At 38.0% G+C, this 20,805-nt stretch overlaps 1 protein-coding gene across 1 annotated transcript; it reads left to right on the forward strand.

Moving 5' to 3' along the window:
• Window positions 1–18,959: 18,959 nt before the first annotated feature.
• On the forward strand, window positions 18,960–20,642 carry LOC141600070 (UDP-glucuronate 4-epimerase 1-like). Its single transcript, XM_074420244.1, has one exon. The coding sequence runs from the start codon at window positions 19,131–19,133 to the stop codon at window positions 20,442–20,444; it is 1,314 nt and encodes a 437-aa protein (XP_074276345.1). The 5' UTR covers window positions 18,960–19,130; the 3' UTR covers window positions 20,445–20,642.
• Window positions 20,643–20,805: the final 163 nt, after the last annotated feature.

Consider the following 20,805-nt stretch of genomic DNA (forward strand, 5'->3'; position numbering starts at 1 on the left):
CGTACCGTTTTGAATTGAATTCGACTAAGATACCCTCTTATTTAAAGTTTATGAAAGAAATTTTAGCACGTAAGAGGATTATTAATGACAGTGAGACCGTAGCTTTGACTGAGGTGGGGTCAGCCCTATTTCAAAATAAGTTACCCCCTAAGCAATCAGACCCGGGTAGTTTTTCGATTCCGTGTCATATCGGTATGCAGTTGATTGATAATGCGCTATGCGATTTAGGCGCTAGCGTAAGTGTCTTACCTTTGTCTCTGGCTAAGAGACTTGGTTTGACAAAACCGAGTTGCACCAACATGATGTCCGGATGGCCGACCGTAGTCTATCACGGCCATTAGGTATAGTAGAAGACGTACTGCTCGGATCGGGAAGTTCTTTATTCCCGTTGATTTTATCGTCTTAGACATCCCCGAAGATGCACACACCCCTATCATTTTAGGGAGACCATTTTTGTCCACTTCCCGTGCAGTTATAGACGTCGTGGGGAAGACTTTGACCTTTCGGGTAGGGGATGAGGAGCGATTTTTCATCGGTCCAAGTTCGGAGAGCTCCCATGCAAGCTCGGCCTTGCAATGCTCTCTCTTCTATTGTTCCTATTATTGACACTCCGGATGAAAATTTGGAGAATACTGTTGTTATTGTTAACCCTCCGCCTCAAATTGAGAGCAAGAAGGAGGAAAGTTCGTCTGTTTTCCTTTGCTGCAGTACGGATGAAAGCAATAAAGGAGTTGTCAAAGGACGTTGTGCAACCGTTGTCAATCAAACGGAGCCAAGGATGCCAAAGAAGATGACAGAGGAGCGAGAACGAAGAAAGTTCGAACCTACGTGGATTGGAACTACATTCCTCCTCTTTGTTGCAAATAGTGATTCAAGCTCATGGAAATTAAAGAGGTCGGTCAAGATCGGCCGAGGTGACGTCCTCCGATCGTAAGCCCACGAAGGGGCTATCGAAACTTGATGAGAATTAAACGGGGAAATTCCCCGTGTAACAAACTGTAATAGATAATTTTTCTGAATTTCTTTTGAATTTGTTTTCTTACGTTTTAATTAGGACATTTAGTTTAGACAATTTTTAGCGTATACGTAAGACTATAGACTGTGTTTTTGCGTATTTGGTATTTTGGGAAACTCTTGGATATGTTTTTATGCAGGTTTGGGGAAGTTTCACGCAATTCAAGGAAGAAAAGACGAAAACTCAAGAGCCTACGAGAGGACAGCCTTCGATCGAGTACTTTCTGTACTCGATCGAGTGGAAAAAGGGTCGATCGAGTAGTCTATTTACTCGATCGAGAAAGGCCAAAAGAGGAACTGGTCGATCGAGTGCATTGTACTCGATCGAGCAACAGGAACATCAAAAGTCCTCGATCGAGCGATTTAAAACCACTCGATCGAGTGGTATGAACAGGACACGGGAGTTTTTCTAAACTTAAACTCTTTATTTCCTTTTCTAATTCATTTCTATCCCTAATTCCGTCTAACCCCTCTCCCTAATTGCGATTTCCATTCCCCCAAATCCCCATTTTCTTGCCCAAATCACCAAATCCGCCACCTACAATTCCATCCTTGCATAATAATCTTCAAAAGCCCCTTGTTTCCCCCCCCCCCCTATTTGTGCTCGTTTTCTCGGTATTTAAGGGGATTTAGGGTTTGCGGTTTTAAGCTGTTAAATCGCCATTGTTGCTTGTTTATTTGAAGTTTAATTGCAATTGTAGGATCATTCTCACCAAGTAAGCATTCCTTTTACCTTTTTTGCATTTTAATTTCAATTACTTTGATTATTATGAGGTAAAAATCGAATTAGGGTTTAAATATCCATGTTTAGTCGAATTTTTTTCGACTTAATTGTGTTTGTGTGCCCCTATTTAGCTTGCTTGATGATCATATCTCAATTCCTCACTGTTTTCACATGTTTAGTTCGAAATTTGCGCGAGTTCCCGCGATTAGGGCTTCTAAGTCGAATTTTTCGACTGTCAGACGGTCTATATGCTTTCTTGCTTGTTTAACTTCAGCTCTTGCATACTTGTTGCTGTAGTTAACTGCTTTTTCCGTCTCCTATCGCCTTTACATGCTGTAAATCATTGGGAATCATGCATCGTGAGTCGAAAATTTTTCGATCGCTAGGGGACTTACATGCTATCATGCAGTTTTTCATGCTGTTTTTAGTCTCCGTTAGCAGTCATTACATTGTCATTTTATCATCACTCACGTACTGTACTTCGAACTTATTGAGGATTGTTGGATTTTATCTGCTGAGAGTCGATTATCTTTCGACCGATAAGGGCTTTTTATGTCTTTGTCACATCTTTGGTTAACGTGTTATTTTAGCCACGGTTAGCGTAGCACGTTTTTCTTATCATGCCCTTTACCATGTTGCGGGATGGATACCGGTTCTTTACCTTCTACTAGTACCGCCTCCAGTCCATCCTCGAGCGAGTCGATGGCCCCCTTTGTTGCCACTAGCTCCGCCTTAGTCACCACCGCAGCCTTCGCCATCTTGTTTCTACCCCTGCCAGGCCGTTCTCTATGCTGGGTCGAGGAGCCACGCCTCGATTCCCGCAACCTGGTATGCTGCCACTTAGGCCGAGCCAGCCGGCTAGCCAGTTAGCCCTTACTTCCAGCCCTTCTGAGGCTGTTGTCACGGAAGAGGCCGCTCTCACCCCTTTACCAGGGATGCCCACGGTACGTTTTGCTTCCGCGGATCACCGGACTCGGTTATCCGCTTTGCTTCGTTGCCCTGTCTCCTCTACCCGTTTCCTTGCACGGACTGACCTAGAGACCTTAGGGATTTATGAGGAGGTCTGTAGTTTGTTGAACGAGACGGGTATGTCGGGTCTGATTACCATGCAGGAAGCTGCTATTCGTATCCCTACATACGAGTTTTTCAGCTCCTACTCTTTTGACACCGACTCTTACGATTCCAACCCCTCTAGTCCTTGCATTCACTTCCGACTCCGCAATGAGTCGCACCATTGGACTTTGGCCAGGTTTGGGGAGGTTCTTAGCCTCGTTAGTGACGGTCCCATCGACCCACCTCGGGATCTCCTTCAGCCACTCTGGGCTGCACTTTCTCACACTCCTTTCCCCGCACGGAAGGGAGCTCACGTACACTTACCTGCACCCCGTTACTTCTTGCGACTGATTGGAGAGACCATCTTTGGGCGACCTGAGCCCAATAACGTGACCAACACTGAGCTAGCGATTCTCGCGGGGTACCTTAACATTGACTATGGTACCCCGTTTGTTCTAAACATTGCCTATTTAGTAGCTCAGCATTGGAACGGAATTGGGACGCGGGTCAAGACTTCTGTTGTCTGTGGCGGGTTAGTGACTAGGATTGCCCGCCATCTCTACCCCACTGAGCCTGGACTTACTGCGCCACAAAAGCAGGCTTACCTTGACTTGGCTGCCATGGCTGACTTCGCCTGGTTCCCAAAGGTGAAGGGCGCGAGGACGTGGAAGATTTGTGGTTCCACGTCTGTTACCTTGCCGTGCCCTACCCTTCCTCCACTCTTACCGCTCCCGACTGCTGCTGAGGGAGCGAGGCCACCTCCACCCACTTACCACCTTACCTTCACCCCTTCTTCTTCTTCTTCTAGGAAGAGGAAGCGGGAGGCCGGAGAGTCATCTAGCCCTCAGGTTCAGACTCCGGCTCAGACTGGACCCACACAGACTCCCACGCCTACACCTTCACTCACTCCTCCTCCTTCTGGTCCGGCCTTGCCGGCCAATTTTGTTTGCCCTCCTGTTTTAGGGGCGCCCGAGGTCATGGACCAAGGGCGTCGTGATGCCCTGCTTCTGGATATGTGCAGGTACCTTACTGAGATGAGACGGGATATGGCCTTGGCTGTATTCCCGCTCTACGAGTTCCATATCCGAGCACGGCGACCGATTCCAGAGGGGTGGCCGCATCCCTCCTTCTACCGATACCCAGAGGGTGGGTACCCTCCACTCCCTTCTGACTCAGAGGACGAGGCGGAGGAGACACCGTAGCACGAGAGGTGCGGTTGCGGGCCGAGCAGCGGCGGCCGAGCCGCCCAAGAGGAGGCGAGGGATCCCCCGTTTACACCAGGTCCGGAGGATGAGGCTGGAGATGACGATTAGAGTTTCCCCTAGTTTGTTGCTGGTTTGGGGAAACCGTTTTGTTGGGTCGGAGTACAATGGAGGCGGCGACGACGACGAGTAGCTACTGGTCTACTCACTTCCCCAGTTTTCTGGCTGGTTTGGGGAAGTTCGTGTTTTGTATGTTCTCTTACTCTTTTTATTTCGTCTCCTTTATTTTTATTCGTTGGTTGTATATTCCCGATCCCCCATTTTTCTGCTGGTGTATGCTGGAGGACAACGAGGGCGTTGTCCGTTTTGGTTTGGGGAGGGTATTGCATCCTTTTGAGTCTGCATCTGCATTTGTTTTGCATTCACGTTTAATTTTTCAGCTTGCATTGTTGTTTATCTTCAATAAAAAAATCAAAAAATCCAAAAAAAATTAGAAAATTTCAAAAATCCAAAAACATTTCACGTTTATTTTTGCATATAGGTTGAGTCGGAACAGTAGATTCCCGTGATGAAATTGCACTATAACTTGTCATTTTACTTGAGCCTTGCACCTTTATTGATAGTTATTAGCCTTGTCATACGCATAATCTACGAATTTCTGTTCAAATATAAGCTGACTGTCTAGACTTGACCTATAAACTGGCAAACTACTTAAAAATTTCGAGTTTTAGAGCCATAATCGGTGACATTCATGACCAGTTCATTAGGAATTTTGAGAGTAGTACTCCTTGCATAGCATGTTCATCTCATTTGCACATTTATGACATTCAATTTCTCGTCAAATGCACATATTCGGGTTTGTGGTTGGTGTCACATGCAGGGAGGGTCTTGCAAATTTCCCTTTCTTTATATCTTTCACCCATTTAGCTCCACATTAGCCAAAACATGCCCTTTTGACCCATTAGCTACATTCCAAACTAAGCCTGCCTAGTCAAGCTAGTTAGTATGTCCTTTTGTGGTATGTTCTCCATTGCAGTTTGGTCCGTGATTCTTGTTGGAGTTGGTGTTTGTATTAAGGGAGGAGGAAAGAAAAAGAAAAAAGTATTGAAAAAAAAGAGAAAGAAAACGTGAAAAGAAAAAAAAATGATGAAAAAAAAAAAAAAAAAAAAAAAAAAAAAAAAAAAAAAAAAGAGCTGGAACGAAAAAAAAAAAAAAAAAAAAAAAATTGTGAAAAAACAGTTGTGCCCTCTTGTCAGAGTTGAGAAGATGTTAGAAGACGTACAATCGAAAAGGGTTGTTCGTTTCGGATTTGTTTGAGACGATGTTTTTAAAAGAGGAAGTTTGTCACCGTCTGACTCCTCCGTTCTATCCCATATTTTTTGAGGAGATTGTGCTTTGAGTCTAGTGAGTTTTGTGCCACTGAAGGGCACTTGTACTTAGTTTTCAGTCAGTTGAGATCCGGTGTAATACTCCGTATTTATATATCTTGGGGTACTCTATCGAGTAGCCCTTACTCTGTCGAGTAGGGACAAGTTGCGAAATAAAATAGTTTCTGACCTGTTGGGTACTCGATCGAGTAGCTGGGGTACTCGATCGAGTAGGGGGGTACTCGATCGAGTACCTTGGGTACTCGATCGAGTGTCCGGTTTTACGGGGGAGTTTTCTCGGGTTTTGTTAATTACGCGATTAAGGTATTTAAACATATTCGTCATTGTTTTAAATCACTTTTTACAAAACCTAAAACCTGTTTAAGAGAGAAAGCAACTAGTTCTTCTTCCTAATCGCGTTCTTGACAATTCCGGAGTTCGACGGTCGGTTCGTATCGTAGTTCGTGTCGTTGGATTCCTTGCGTCGAGGGTAAGCTTTTAATATAATTTCTATAATGTTTTGTTAAGATTGATGAAACCCTAATTTAGGAATTGGGGGTTTTTATGAGTAGTATTTGAATGGTAGCATCTATGTGTTGTATGATAGGAGGAGAATTCGTAGAGGAGCCGTTTTGATACAATTTGTAGATACCGTCTGCGTGTTGTGCTTTCCGGTAGGATTTCTACTCGGTATTAGTCCCATAATGGGATATTGGTGATGTCTTTGTAGTTAGTTGTTTGATATGATGATTGTGATTGTGATTGTGATTGTGGTTGTGTTTGTTGATGGTTCTCGAGATGCGTTCTCTGCTGAGTGGGGTCACTTGCGGGAGTGATCTCACGCCCTAGTTTCGCCCTTCGTGGAACCCGCCACGAAAGGGGATGTGCACATTAATGGACGGGGTTATCGCTCGTACGATGAGCGGGGCTTAGGTGGGAAGGGCGCGGTCCCCCATCGCGTAGTGTGGTGGGTCCAAAGTGGACGGTCGAGATTGAGATGATGGGAGTTGGTGGTGTGTGTGTGTGTGTGTGAGTTCAATTGTCTGTTTGTCTTATTATTGTTATTTATATTGATTGTGTGATTAGTACTGACCCCGGTGTTGTTTTGTAAACCTGCGGTGATCCATTCGGGGATGGTGAGCAGATATTGAACAGGTATAGAGTTGAGTACTGGGATAGCTGGGATGGCCACGACATGACGATAGAGTCTTCCGCTGTAGTTTAGCATTTATTTACATTTCGATTGATAATGATTAGTTTGGAATAATGTATCGTACTTTGGTTTGGTTTTGAGGATTGTATTTATTCATTAAACTATTTATAATAAACGTTGTTTCTGTTTTGTCTATTTGATTATCATACCTCGGGCGACCGAGATGGTGATGTCTTCATACCTGAGTGGTCCTGGTAAGGCACTCGGAGTATGGGGGTGTTACATCCGGATGGTTTCATTATGGTCCTGTTAGGAACTAGCTTGACGCTTTTACCTCCACTTTTCCATAACTTGTTTTGCCTTTTCTCACCTGAACCTCACTATTCCCATATTATTTGCAAACCCTATTTGTGACGGACATTATCGGTTGGAATTTGTGCATTAGTACTTGAATTGTCTTTCATTTTTGTTGCATGCATGCTATGTAGGTCGCAGTTAGGTGAGTGACTGTCTTTTCTTCTCTCTTTTACATACAACATTTGCCCTTTGCTTCATGGGAGAAGAGTGACCACGTGAGAGTCCAGTTTTGTTGGTCTTGCAAGGTCGATAGGTCGGCCTTTATTTCGAACAATGACTTATAATTCGTTTGCGTATTGACTGCTTGGCTTCAACTGTTGATCTTTGTTGCATTAAATTGGTTCAAGTAGACAAGTTAAGCTAGCTCTGAGTTATCATTTCCGTTCCATTAGTTTAGTTTTGAGTTTACTCGAGGGCGAGTAAAGGTTTGGTTTGGGGAGATTTGATACGTGCCTAATGTATAGTCTTTTTAGCCTATTTCAAAGACGTATTTCTATGCATTTCTATACTGTTTTTATGGTATTTTGCCCCGAATTGGCTACTTTGGTGTATTTTGTCCTTTTTGTAGGAATGGTCGCGAAAGTAGTGGAACCATACTCCTTTTTGTCCTTTTGCATGCATTTAGAGGAGACGGGATTGTCCCAGAGTGAGATACTGCATGTGGAAGCGTCGCGGCACGCATTACGAGACACTTGGGTGAAGACGTGAGCTGAAATGAAGACATAGTCACTCGATCGAGCTGTTTACCAGTCGATCGAGTGGTTTCTATACCCCCTGATGCTCGATCGAGAGGTTTCCCAGTCGATCGAGTAAGCCGCACAGAGACAAGTCCTCGATCGAGTAACCAGTTGGTCGATCGAGTCACCTTTGCTGAGAAGTTGGTCGATCGAGTGGTTTACTCCACTCGATCGAGTGGTTTCGACATTATGGGCTTTTAATCAGTCCATGTTTTAATTATTTCCGCACAAACTCTTTGTTTGTTTTGGCTATTTAACCTATGATTTACTAGGTTATTAGCATCTTTTTTACTATCTTTCATCTATAAAACTTTTTACTGTAAACCTTGCTACGTTACTTTGCTTTTCTCCACTGTTACTTTTATTTCGGGATTGCTTCACTCGGATTTCGTGTTCTTTACGCCGGATTCGCTTGGATTGTAATTCCTTTCTTCTCCTTAATAATAATTAATCATTCGTTGCTTTAATCACTTGTCGTGTTATTAATTCCTCTTTGCCCTAATTTCCTTTATCGCAATTTATTGTTTATTCGTTATGTCTTCTGCTGGGAATTTAATTGCTGTTAGTTTAATTACTAATATGAGTAGCTAAACCCCTTTCATGTTGGGATTAGGGGATCTGCGGTAGAAATGTGACGATGTAGTGAATGAATTAGACGAATTAATTACGAGACTCTGTCACTATAGCAATTTAACTGTAATTACCGACCTAGTTGAGTGCACGCTTCTATGTCACCTTTAATCTGGCTAAAATTAATCCTGGATCGAAAGATTGGACTAAATAGGCCTCGCTATAAATAAATAGACTACCCTAATGAGGACGAAAGTTAAGTTAGTGGTATTTTAGGATAGAAAGTGGACCGAAAGGACCTTTTAACATCCGTCTCACATCTAGTTCGTCTGAATCATTTACAGCTGAGTCACAGGACTACCGTAGTGAACCGACCTCCCGACATGTCTCTCTCTCCTTGATAGTTTAAATCGTTTTTCTTGCCTTCACTGCTCTTTACTTTAATTCTCTTTCCTTTAAGTCTTGTAGTTTAGAAACCAAAATTCAAACAACCCCATTTGTTACCTTAGGATTAGAAATAGACAGTTATAATTACATTACCTCCCTGTGGATTCGATACTCGACTGCCTCTACTACATTTTAGTTGAGACCGTTAGGTTTTATCTTTGATAGGGTTGCGATAGCCGTGTCAGCCTCACCATGGACAACTTGCATTATGCATTTAATACATTAATTATGTAGTGTTTATGAGCTTTGATAAGTGTAAAACGTCATGTAAAAAAAAAAATTCTCTCAAGTGCTTAAACGTCATATATACTATAGAGGAGGGAGTATAATTTAATAAATTTTATTATAAAATTATATTAAATAATTACGTTGATTTGATTCTAAATTTATTAAAAAAAATATTTTGATAAAAATTCTAAATTCTAAATAAAAACGTTCATTGCGAAAAATGTTTTCATTCGAGTATACTTTTCATTATATTTATTAACATATTTTGATATGTAGAGATGATTAAAGTGAGCATCTTACAATATTTTACATTTACGTAAAAAAACATTTCGAGAAAGTTATAAAACTTAGACCATTAATTTTATTAAGAAAAATATATATTGAAGAATAATTGTATTTATTAAAAACAAAACTTTAAAAAAACTACTAAGATATAAGTTTTTATAGTGTGGGAACGAAAAAATTATATTGCGACAAAATGAATACATATGAGATTTTGAGAGGTTTAAATGCTGTGATAACGAGTATGTATGTACACAGTGATCACGAGTGAGTTTGAATAATTAAAAGAAAAGTAATGATTATTAAGTAATATAATATTATATAGGGTTTTTCCTACGTGGTACCCCGTGTTTCTTTGCATTCTACGTGGTACCCCTATATTTTTGAAAATGTAAGTGGTATCCCAAATTTAGTAAAATGTTCTAAAAATACCCAATCTACTAAAAATAAGTTTTTAATATGTTAGATTTTGTAAAAACAAAATATATGTTTACAATTGAGTAGACGATGTTTATGTTAATGACATGACTAATTATAGCCAAAAAATCAATAAAAAATGTATAAATTAAACATTTTAAAGAGGCGGATTAGAGCATTTTGGGTATTTTAAGATGTTTTTATCATGTTTAGGGGTACCACGGGTATTTTTGAAAAGCGAGGGGTATCACGTAGAATTCGAATAAATACAAAGGTATCATGTAGAAAAAACCCTATTATATAAACAACATGAAAAAGTAGAATACACGTTACATTTTCCTTTAATATCTTTAGTTAAATATGTATACGTCAAGAACAAAACATTAGTTATGACGAACTAGATATTACTTTTATTTAAATATTTTATATGTTATCTTATAAAAATGATATTTGAGAAAATTCAACCTATTTTATTTACGGTAAACTCTTAAACATCATTATATATAGTTGTTAAAAAAAACAAAAGGTGCAAATTTCTGATAGATATGTTTGACACATAGCACATGTAAGACACAACCAAAACATTTGAATAAGTTTAGTTTGGGCCATATATGTGTGATACATAAATGTCAAACTGTAATACCTCGTATTTTATATAATCGATTAAACGGATATTATTATATATTAGTATTATACATTTTATATTGATTGCATCGTAATATCGTGAATGTTATTAAGTCGGGTTTATATCGTATATGTTGAGTCGGGCTACATCACATTTTGTCTTTTGGGTCAAGAATTGCCCATCTACATTTACCCAACGACCATACCCGTTTAACCCATTTGCTCTACCCGGAACATGTAACCACCATTTACCCTAAACCTAATCTAAGAGCCGCTCTCCCTCTCCCCTCTTTTCATTTTATAATTCATAAAACCATTTCTAAACCTAGAGAAAGGGAGAGGAAGAAGAATTGTCGAGCCTTTCATTTGATTGAAGATTTCTCATCGATTCCAACCTAATTCGATTTCCCTGTTTGTAAGTCGATTTCATTCCATTGTTTATACTGTTTTAAAGTGTTCGTCTTCAAAAAGTTTGAAAAGAGAGTCCTGTTTATTTGATGTCTAGTTTATGCATATAAAATCTCGTAGTCAAATTTTTTATGGTTTGTCCTAGGTGATTTATTTATGAACATGTCGTTGAAAAGTCCGCGAATCTGATTTGGTTGTGAAAAATGATTTGAAACCCTAATTTTTATGTCGATTCAGTTATGAGGCTTCTTCATACATCATCTTTGTATAGTCTAGATGATAATAGGATTTGGAATTACTGCAAAATAATGTTTTAAACTCGTTTTATGAATCAATACTTTTTATGCGACGGTTTCTGTCAGTTTTTGGAAATCAGTCTGAAAACTCTTGATAAGTTTGGAATTTGAGAAAAACACGTTAGATATAATTTGTAGATAAGACTCATGGGGTTCCAATCCAATTGGCCTTGTATCAATTTAATTTTTCTGGAATTAGTTATGTATGTAATTCCGAGTCTCGTCATGTCTTTGGAAAATCGGGAAAAATCGTGTTTGTTCTTTAAGTTGATATTCCTATTAAGTTATGATGAGTCTAGGTTATGTGCATGATTATTTGATTGAGTAGGTGGTAATTATACATAATTATGTTATGTAGGTGATGGATATGTGAAGGATCATAATTGATTGCTTGTGTGCTTGGATTGCGAAAAGGTAGGGAAATACACTTGACTTATTATCGTTGTTGTTGAATTGTGTTGACTTGTTTGTGTTTCATATGACCAAACTGTGAACGTTGACGTGATTCGTGGTTGTTGATTCATGTTATGATTCATATCCTGGAATGTGCTTGACTGAATTGATCGTATTGAGTATATTATCACAACATTCGGTAACCGGCATGATTCTATGATTTACCAGTTCAATGATATACATATTGTGTTGCATTAATTTCTTGAGCATTCATATGCATTGGAGATGGAGGATGTTGTGGTGACGTGGTGTGGTGATGATGATGTTGTGATAAGGCCCAGCGGGTTCTGCGGGACTTGCCCTGGTGTCCTCACAAGGAAATGGGCAGATCGGCTACGGTCGATATATAGTCTACCGGGGATCGGTATGGCTGGGTTGTACGGGTTATGAGATATGAGTTGAGATGGAGGTGGAGGTGACGGAGGAGCATGCATATCATATTTTGTTGTTTTATTGTATTCCCTACTCAACCTCGTGGTTGACCCTGTGTATTCGTGAACACCTGTGACGGTCCAAATATTGGGGAGCAGGCTTGACAGGTTTATGAGATAGGATGGGAGCTTGATGGGCGTGAGACATTGGATCAGAAGACTTAGTATCTAGATCATCATTTAGAAGACTTTCACTTTTATTTATGTTAGTTCTTTGTAATTTGATGTAAATGAGGTTTTGTAAAAAGTTAAGTTAAAGAAATTATGTAATTTGCCTTGGAGTTTAATTTGTTATTCACTACCTCGGGAAACCGAGATGGTAATAGTCCGGTTTATTAGGGAATGTCTTGCTAGAGGCTCCTTTATAAATCGGGGTGTTACAAAGTGGTATGTTCATAAGAGCTTGTAACATAGTAAAGAATGACCTAGTGCTGAAACTCGTTTTATTTGATTTTACTCTTTAATTGACCTTACTGCCATTTCTTTTCTGTTTATTGCCTATGGATGAAAATTTTATGGGAGACAGCCTCGGGAGTTAGTGTTCATTTGGCGTTAGTTTCATGCTTATAGGATATACAGATTAGGAGTAATAAATATTTTAGTGGGCTGTGGTCAGGAAGTTCATGTGCAGTGATGTTTTGACCAACGATTTTGTAAAAATCCTCATTTAAATTGTATTAATAATTTTTGCATAATTCCAACTCCATCGATCAGAAGATTCGCATATGTTTTCAAATTGATAAGTCACGAAAATTCTTGATGTCTCTATATTAAATGGTAAGTTTTGCAAACTGACCCAAGTTTCGGACCAATTGCTGTCACATACTTGTTTGGACCAACTGAGTTGTAAAATCCTTTAAAAATTGAATTCTTGAGCTTTGGACCTCATTCTTTTTCTCACGAATTATTAACTCTCTGTATGTTATAAAAAGTAATATAACTCAAGTTTTCGTTGAACGGTTATTTATTCGTGATTTTTGGAAATTACAACGTGAATCATAACTTTAAAATGTGAATTCTATGATGAGTTTGCATACAGTTGTTCGATTATTTCATGAGCCTTATTAATGTGAAATTATAGTGTCCTTATATGATGATAGTAGCACACATATTCATTGGTTATATATCTTAACAAGTGATAAAAAAAAATTAAAGTTTAGTTTATAACATTGTTGGCATGATAGTATGTGTGAAATTGAATAGCTTAATCCGATCCTTAATCGAGGGTGAAATATTTTATACGAGTCCAGTTGTTGCATATTTTATATATGTTTGGCATGTTGTAATATCTCTGGTGTGTTCATCATATTTGTATAGTGGTCGGATATATATAAATATAAAACTATATTGTCATATCTTGGTAAAGTTGGTGGCGTTAAATGTTAACTTGATTGTTCTAATATACTCGCGTGAATATTTATAATAATTATGTTTAAATGTTTACACATGGATGGTAGTAATGAGTATGTCTAAATGTTCACACATGTAAGATGTCATCTGAGTTCTCATGTTTTTTATGTGAGTCTGTGTGCCTATAGTTATACTTATTACTTTCATTGCATTAATTTATTTCAGTTGAACCTAAACTTATGATATGATAATAAAATAGTGTTGTTGTTCCTTATTGGATATGTTCATAGTTGTATTGTCATGAAATGCTAAGGTGATTGTTGCAATTGTCACGATATTTGAAATATAGTTGATATAGTTACGATATAGCTACGGTATTTGAAATATATTCTCGAACCGTCGAATTATAATGAGATAACCCTTTGATGATTCACATGTCATGCGTATGTTTAAATGATAGTCGTTATAGTTACGTTTAATTGAGCCGCGAGTTGCCTATTTGTTCAAACCGTGCAAACCAGAGAGCTTGTTCACCTTGCTAATCTTTTGTCATAGATAATGTTTTACAAGTTATATGATGGTATATGTACATGTTTAAGTTGTTTATGCGATATCTTTTTTTTTGTTTTTTGCTGAAAATGAATTATACTGAGTTGATGGATACAATTGAATGGTATGGTTGCTAAAATGTTAAACATATGTGTGATATGGAAGTAATTTTGTTGTTATTGGGAATCATATGTCTGTTTCTTTTACTGGGAGGTGTGATATGTTTCATAACTGATGTGGTGGAAACCGTGTGATAATCTAAATTATGAGTTCTAAGTATGTTGTTGAGTGTTGTATTCATCGGCCTAATTCTTGACCTGGGTTAGTAAGTAAGTAAATGGTTGTATGGACATGTATGGGTTAGTAAGTGTGTACTATCTAAAAGGTCTCCGATTAAATGTTGTAGTCGTATTAGCCATGAATATAATCGAGTAAAGAAGTGCAACTAAAATCCCGATGTTGAGGTAATAGTCGTTCATTAGTAAAGATAGGACTGAAATGAATAAGATGAACCCGTAAATTACGAAATATGAGTCGACATCTAAGCTTGTATTGTTTGAAGGAATTGAATTAAGTTTATCTGATTTTGAGTTTCGTAGTAAGCTGTAAATGGATTCTATGGACGGCTCTGTTATAAGATTTATGTTAAGAAAGTTATTCACCGTCCAGTATGAAAGTAAAAGTTTTGAAAATGAAGTTAAATTTTGTCGTGTGAGTATAAATTCGGAATGAGATTTCCAGCTAGTGTCTGGTTGTATGGTTTCAAGATATTTGCTAGTCTGGAGGAATGAAGCTAGAACGGAGTCACAAATTAGTGGGTTAATTTGGTCATGTTGTTCGTTCATGTAGTGAATTGGTGGGTTGTGGTTAGTTACGAATGTCAAAACGGGAAATGTAATGTGGTGATTTAAGTGAGTTGTGTGTTAACATGGTATGTTGATATTAGCATGATATGTAACGAATATTTGTAAAATTGGTGTAGTTAAATACATTTAATCTTTTATGTCATTGTGTTGGGTGCAGTTTAAAAATATTTAACACCAAGAACAAAATTTTATGTATGATAGTCTTGTATGTTAACTTTCCAATATCGATGTTTACTCGCTTGATTGACTCGACCAATAAGTTTGTAAAATTTGCCAATCAATGTGCATTCGTCATTCGTGAATAAATCTCAACCCTTTGTTATGAGGATTAAAGATATTTCTAGGACGATAAGTGCTGCGAAACTGGTTGTCTTCATTTTATGGGTGCTTCTGTGTCTTGACCTAAATCGGTACGATTATGTAAAGGAAAGTCGATGGACCTATTAGGTTACAAATTTTCATAAATCGATTTATTAAGTTTTGACCCTAATTCTTTTCTTATGTTGATTGATTCCCTATGTTTCTAAGGTATGAGATTACAATGATTAGTGAAATGAATAATTACTAATGATTTTACTGGTAACCTTGTAAAGCATTGTTCCATTCATAATTTGATTATTCACATGAATAAATGTTACCAATATTTCTTGGAAAATATGCTGCCACGAGAATACGCCGGATAGGATTATCGTGGTATGTTACGTTAGTGATCTTGCTTAGTAACCTTGATGAAACGATGTTATTTGACATGAACCATATGTGAGCACCTAGGCATCTTGAGAGAGCTTGTATATTGATTGTCTTTAGTAGGGATTAGTAACTTGAGCGTGAGTTGTGAATCTTTTATCCTCTTTCAGTTGTTAGCAGTAGTTTGAGAACTTTTGTTATAATAATGAAGGTTACGGGGACGTAACCATGTTTAAGGCGGGTAGGATTTTAAAATCTTTATACTTTCATGTGTGATTTCTCAGTTTGGCTATATTGGTTATGCGTTGTGTGGGTTATATTGGAGTGTTACATGATGTGTTTCTGTTATGGTTAAACTTCGGGGACGAAGTTTATTTTAAGGAGGGTGGAATGTAATGCTGCGTTTAATATTCAATTTGGTGGGTGCCTTACATACTTTTGTATATGCGTTTCATAATTCGTTTGCGTTGGTTGGTAGAGAGGGTAAACTTCGGGACGAAGTTTCTTTTAAGGAGGGTAGACTGTAATACCCCGTATTTTATATAATCGATTAAACGGATATTATTATATATTAGTATTATACATTTTATATTGGTTGCATCGTAATATCGTGAATGTTATTAAGTCGGGTTTATATCGTATATGTTGAGTCGGGCTACATCACATTTTGTCTTTTGGGTCAAGAATTGCCCATCTACATTTACCCAACGACCATACCAGTTTAACCCATTTGCCCTACCCGGAACATGTAACCACCATTTACCCTAAACCTAATCTAAGAGCCGCTCTCCCTCTCCCCTCTTTTCATTTTATCATTCATAAAACCATTTCTAAACCTAGAGAAAGGGAGAGGAAGAAGAATTGTCGAGCCTTTCATTTGATTGAAGATTTCTCATCGATTCCAACCTAATTCGATTTCCCTGTTTGTAAGTCGATTTCATTCCATTGTTTATACTGTTTTAAAATGTTCTTCTTCAAAAAGTTTGAAAAGAGAGTCCTGTTTATTTGATGTCTAGTTTATGCATATAAAATCTCGTAGTCAAATTTTTTATGGTTTGTCCTAGGTGATTTATTTATGAACATGTCGTTGAAAAGTCCGCGAATCTGATTTGGTTGTGAAAAATGATTTGAAACCCTAATTTTTATGTCGATTCAGTTATGAGGCTTCTTCATACATCATCTTTGTATAGTCTAGATGATAATAGGATTTGGAATTACTGCAAAATAATGTTTTAAACTCGTTTTATGAATCAATACTTTTTATGCGACGGTTTCTGTCAGTTTTTGGAAATCAGTCTGAAAACTCTTGATAAGTTTGGAATTTGAGAAAAACACGTTAGATATAATTTGTAGATAAGACTCATGGGGTTCCAATCCAATTGGCCTTGTATCAATTTGATTTTTCTGGAATTAGTTATGTATTTTATTCCGAGTCTGTCATGTGCTGGAAAATCAGGAAAAATCGTGTTTGTTCTTTAAGTTGATATTCCTATTAAGTTATGATGAGTCTAGGTTATGTGCATGATTATTTGATTGAGTAGGTGGTAATTATACATAATTATGTTATGTAGGTGATGGATATGTGAAGGATCATAATTGATTGCTTGTGTGCTTGGATTGCGAAAAGGTAGGGAAATACACTTGACTTATTATCGTTGTTGTTGAATTATGTTGACTTGTTTGTGTTTCATATGACCAAACTGTGAACGTTGACGTGATTCGTGGTTGTTGATTCATGTTATGATTCATATCCTGGAATGTGCTTGACTGAATTGATCGTATTGAGTATATTATCACAACATTCGAGAACCTAGGCATGATTCTATGATTTACCCGTTCAATGATATACATATTGTGTTGCATTAATTTCTTGAGCATTCATATGCATTGGAGATGGAGGATGTTGTGGTGACGTGGTGTGGTGATGATGATGTTGTGATAAGGCCAGGGGCGGGTTGCGGGACTTGCCCTGGTGTCCTCAGTGCGAGTGGCGAGATCGGCTACGGTAGATATATAGTCTACCGGGGATCGGTATGGCTGGGTTGTACGGGTTATGAGATATGAGTTGAGATGGAGGTGGAGGTGACGGAGGAGCATGCATATCATATTTTGTTGTTTTATTGTATTCCCTACTCAACCTCGTGGTTGACCCTGTGTATTCGTGAACACCTGTGACGATTCAAATATTGGGGAGCAGGCTTGACAGGTTTATGAGATAAGATGGGAGCTTGATGGGCGTGAGACACTGGATCAGAAGACTTAGTAGCTAGATCATCATTTAGAAGACTTTCACTTTTATTTATGTTAGTTCTTTGTAATTTGATGTAAATGAGGTTTTGTAAAAAGTTAAGTTAAAGAAATTATGTAATTTGCCTTGGAGTTTAATTTGTTATTCACTACCTCGGGAAACCGAGATGGTAACAGTCCGGTTTATTAGGGAATGTCTTGCTAGAGGCTCCTTTATAAATCGGGGTGTTACACAAACGTTATACATACAAAATTAAAAATTGCATAAAATTATATTCACGTTATTTTGAACAAATATTTTAACTGATTTGGAACATAACGTATCGTGAAATGATATAATTTGATACCTTAATGTTCATTGTTGCATTATTCGAATAAATTTTATTTTAATTAATGTGATATTTGATCAGTTACAATTTTTTTTTTGTAAAACGTTGATCATGCGTGTAATTAACTATAACTTAGTATTAGTTTTAATAAAAATTATATGTATTTTATTTTAAAACACTGAATTTAAACCTAAAAACATAAAATTTGAGAAAAAAAAAATTAATTTATTTTTATTAATAAGTAAAAATATTAAAGGTTATATATGAATTATATTATTTTACTTCAATTATAATAATAAAATTTTAAAACAGACCGCGCGAAGCGCGGGATACTACCTAGTACTATATAGTTTTAAATCGATAGCACCGTGTGATGGACCTGATAAAGGGATCTCAATATAAATATTATATAGTTTTGGTTAAAAGTATAATATAAGGATGCCTTGATGAAGAATATTTATGGAAATTACATTAAATTAAAGTAATTAAATTTAGAAAACACAAGAATATAATGATTTTACATAAAATTAACATGCCCCATTTATGGAATTAATTAGTATCATCATAGAATTATACATTAAATTAAATGTAGTAAAAGTAATAGTAGTAGCAACGAGATTAATAATATTAACGGTATTTATGTGGGAGTAGTGATAGTTATAATAATGATAGTGGGAGTAGTGAAAGTAACTACGAATGTAGTGAAAGTAACAGTGATAACAATGAGAAAAAGTATGAACAATTAAATAACCAATCGACTCAAGAAAATATTTTATTTATTTAAATATAGGCCGGATAAAACTAACGGGAATAATGAATTTTACAGAAAAAATAGAGGAATTAGTAAAAGAAACAATAGTAACCACGGAGTAGTGAATCTAATGATATTAAGAAAGAATGTCGTGAAAGTAATAATTTTTATAATAGCGGGATTGTGAACGTGTCTCATAATTTGAAAATAAATTTTACCTTTCATTATAATTACAAAATATGCCGTAGAAAAATATATTACAAATAGTAAACATGTGACAGGTAGCCCGAACGAAACCGGGCACCAAACCTAGCCATCTCCTAAAACAAAAACAAGCATGTACTCCAAAATACTCCGTATACCAACTTTCGTTCCACCTTCCATAAATCCATCTGGCCTTCCTTTTAACGCGTTCACGCGTATTTTGTCCCCCAGATTTTACCTCTATTTATCTGCCTCATTTCTCATTTCCTCTTTTTTCTGTGCAGATGCAGAACACTTATCCCTTTTACCCCAATTTTTCCTCTGCATCTGCTTCAAAAAAACAAAAATTAAAATCAGACAATTGAAAATTTAACTCATATATTTATGAAAACTCAAAAAACATCTCAATTGGAAGATGAATTACTTCCATCTACACCAGGGAAGTTCAAGATTGATCAACGGTCATATTTCCTCAACCGCAACCTACACCGATGTTTCGCCTCCACCAGCACTATGTTCCTCTGGGCTCTCTTTTTAATCGCCTTGACGGCGTCGTATTTGAGTTTCCAGAGCTTCGTTGAGACGGGTAACCGGTATTTCACCGCGTCATGGGGCGGGGTTCAATGGGAGAAGCAAGTACGGGATTCGGCCCGAATTCGAAGGTCGGGTGGAATGTCCGTGCTTGTAACTGGTGCGGCTGGGTTTGTCGGGTCCCACGTATCCCTGGCCCTGAAGAAACGTGGGGATGGGGTTGTGGGACTCGACAATTTCAACAGCTATTACGATCCTTCTTTAAAGAAGGCTCGTAAGAATCTGTTGAGCTCCCACGACATATTTATAGTCGAGGGAGACATTAATGATCAGAAGATCGTGTCGAAACTATTCGACGTGGTCGTGTTCACCCACGTCCTCCACCTAGCGGCGCAGGCCGGTGTACGTTACGCTATTGAGAACCCTCAATCGTACGTACACAGCAACATTGCGGGTCTCGTCAACTTGCTGGAAATATGCAAGTCCGCCAACCCGCAACCCAGCATTGTCTGGGCATCGTCCAGCTCCGTGTACGGGCTCAATGAAAAGACCCCGTTCACGGAACTGGACAGGACCGACAAACCCGCGTCCCTCTATGCGGCAACCAAAAAAGCCGGCGAAGCAATCACTCACACCTACAACCACATCTACGGCCTCTCGATAACCGGGCTCCGATTCTTCACGGTCTATGGTCCATGGGGCCGGCCCGACATGGCATACTTCTCCTTCACGCGTAACATTCTCCAAGGAAAGCCCATAACCGTGTACAGAGGGAAAAACAAGGTGGATTTAGCAAGAGATTTCACATACATAGACGACGTCGTAAAAGGGTGTTTAGGAGCATTGGACAGTTCAGGAAAGAGTACCGGGAGTGGCGGTAAAAAGCGTGGGGCGGCCCCATATAGAATATACAACCTGGGGAACACTCAGCCGGTGACGGTACCGACACTTGTCAGTATATTAGAGAAGAATTTAAAAAGAAAAGCTAAAAAGAATGTGGTGGAAATGCCAGGAAATGGTGACGTTCCGTTTACGCATGCTAATATAAGCTTGGCCCATAGAGATTTCGGGTATAAACCCACAACCGATTTACAAACCGGGTTGAAAAAGTTTGTTAGATGGTATCTATCTTATTATGGCTACAATAACGCCAAAAATGTAGAGTAATTTTAGTTCTGTATTTGACAAATGCTAAATTTTGAAGATATGATTTTCGAGATTTACGGGAGCCATTGAGGCATTGGGGTAATCATGTTGTTGATTCCGTGCAAAGAAAGGAAAGGTGGTGATGTCTGATGTGTAACTATGTATGTAGTTCACTAATTATTCAGTAATCAGTATAGAAATCTTCATTTTGACGGACTATATTCCCTCCATACTGCTGTTAATAGTAAGTACTCTCCATAGTCCATATCAACTATTAACACTTGTCTGAACATTCCAGGTACGTGTGAGAAGGTTATCTATACCGTTTTACAGATCATTAGCTATATTAATTAATGAACCGAAGAGTAAAAATGGTTACACT

This window comes from Silene latifolia, chromosome 9, assembly GCF_048544455.1.
Source record: "Silene latifolia isolate original U9 population chromosome 9, ASM4854445v1, whole genome shotgun sequence".
In the NCBI taxonomy this organism is placed as follows: Eukaryota; Viridiplantae; Streptophyta; class Magnoliopsida; order Caryophyllales; family Caryophyllaceae; genus Silene; species Silene latifolia.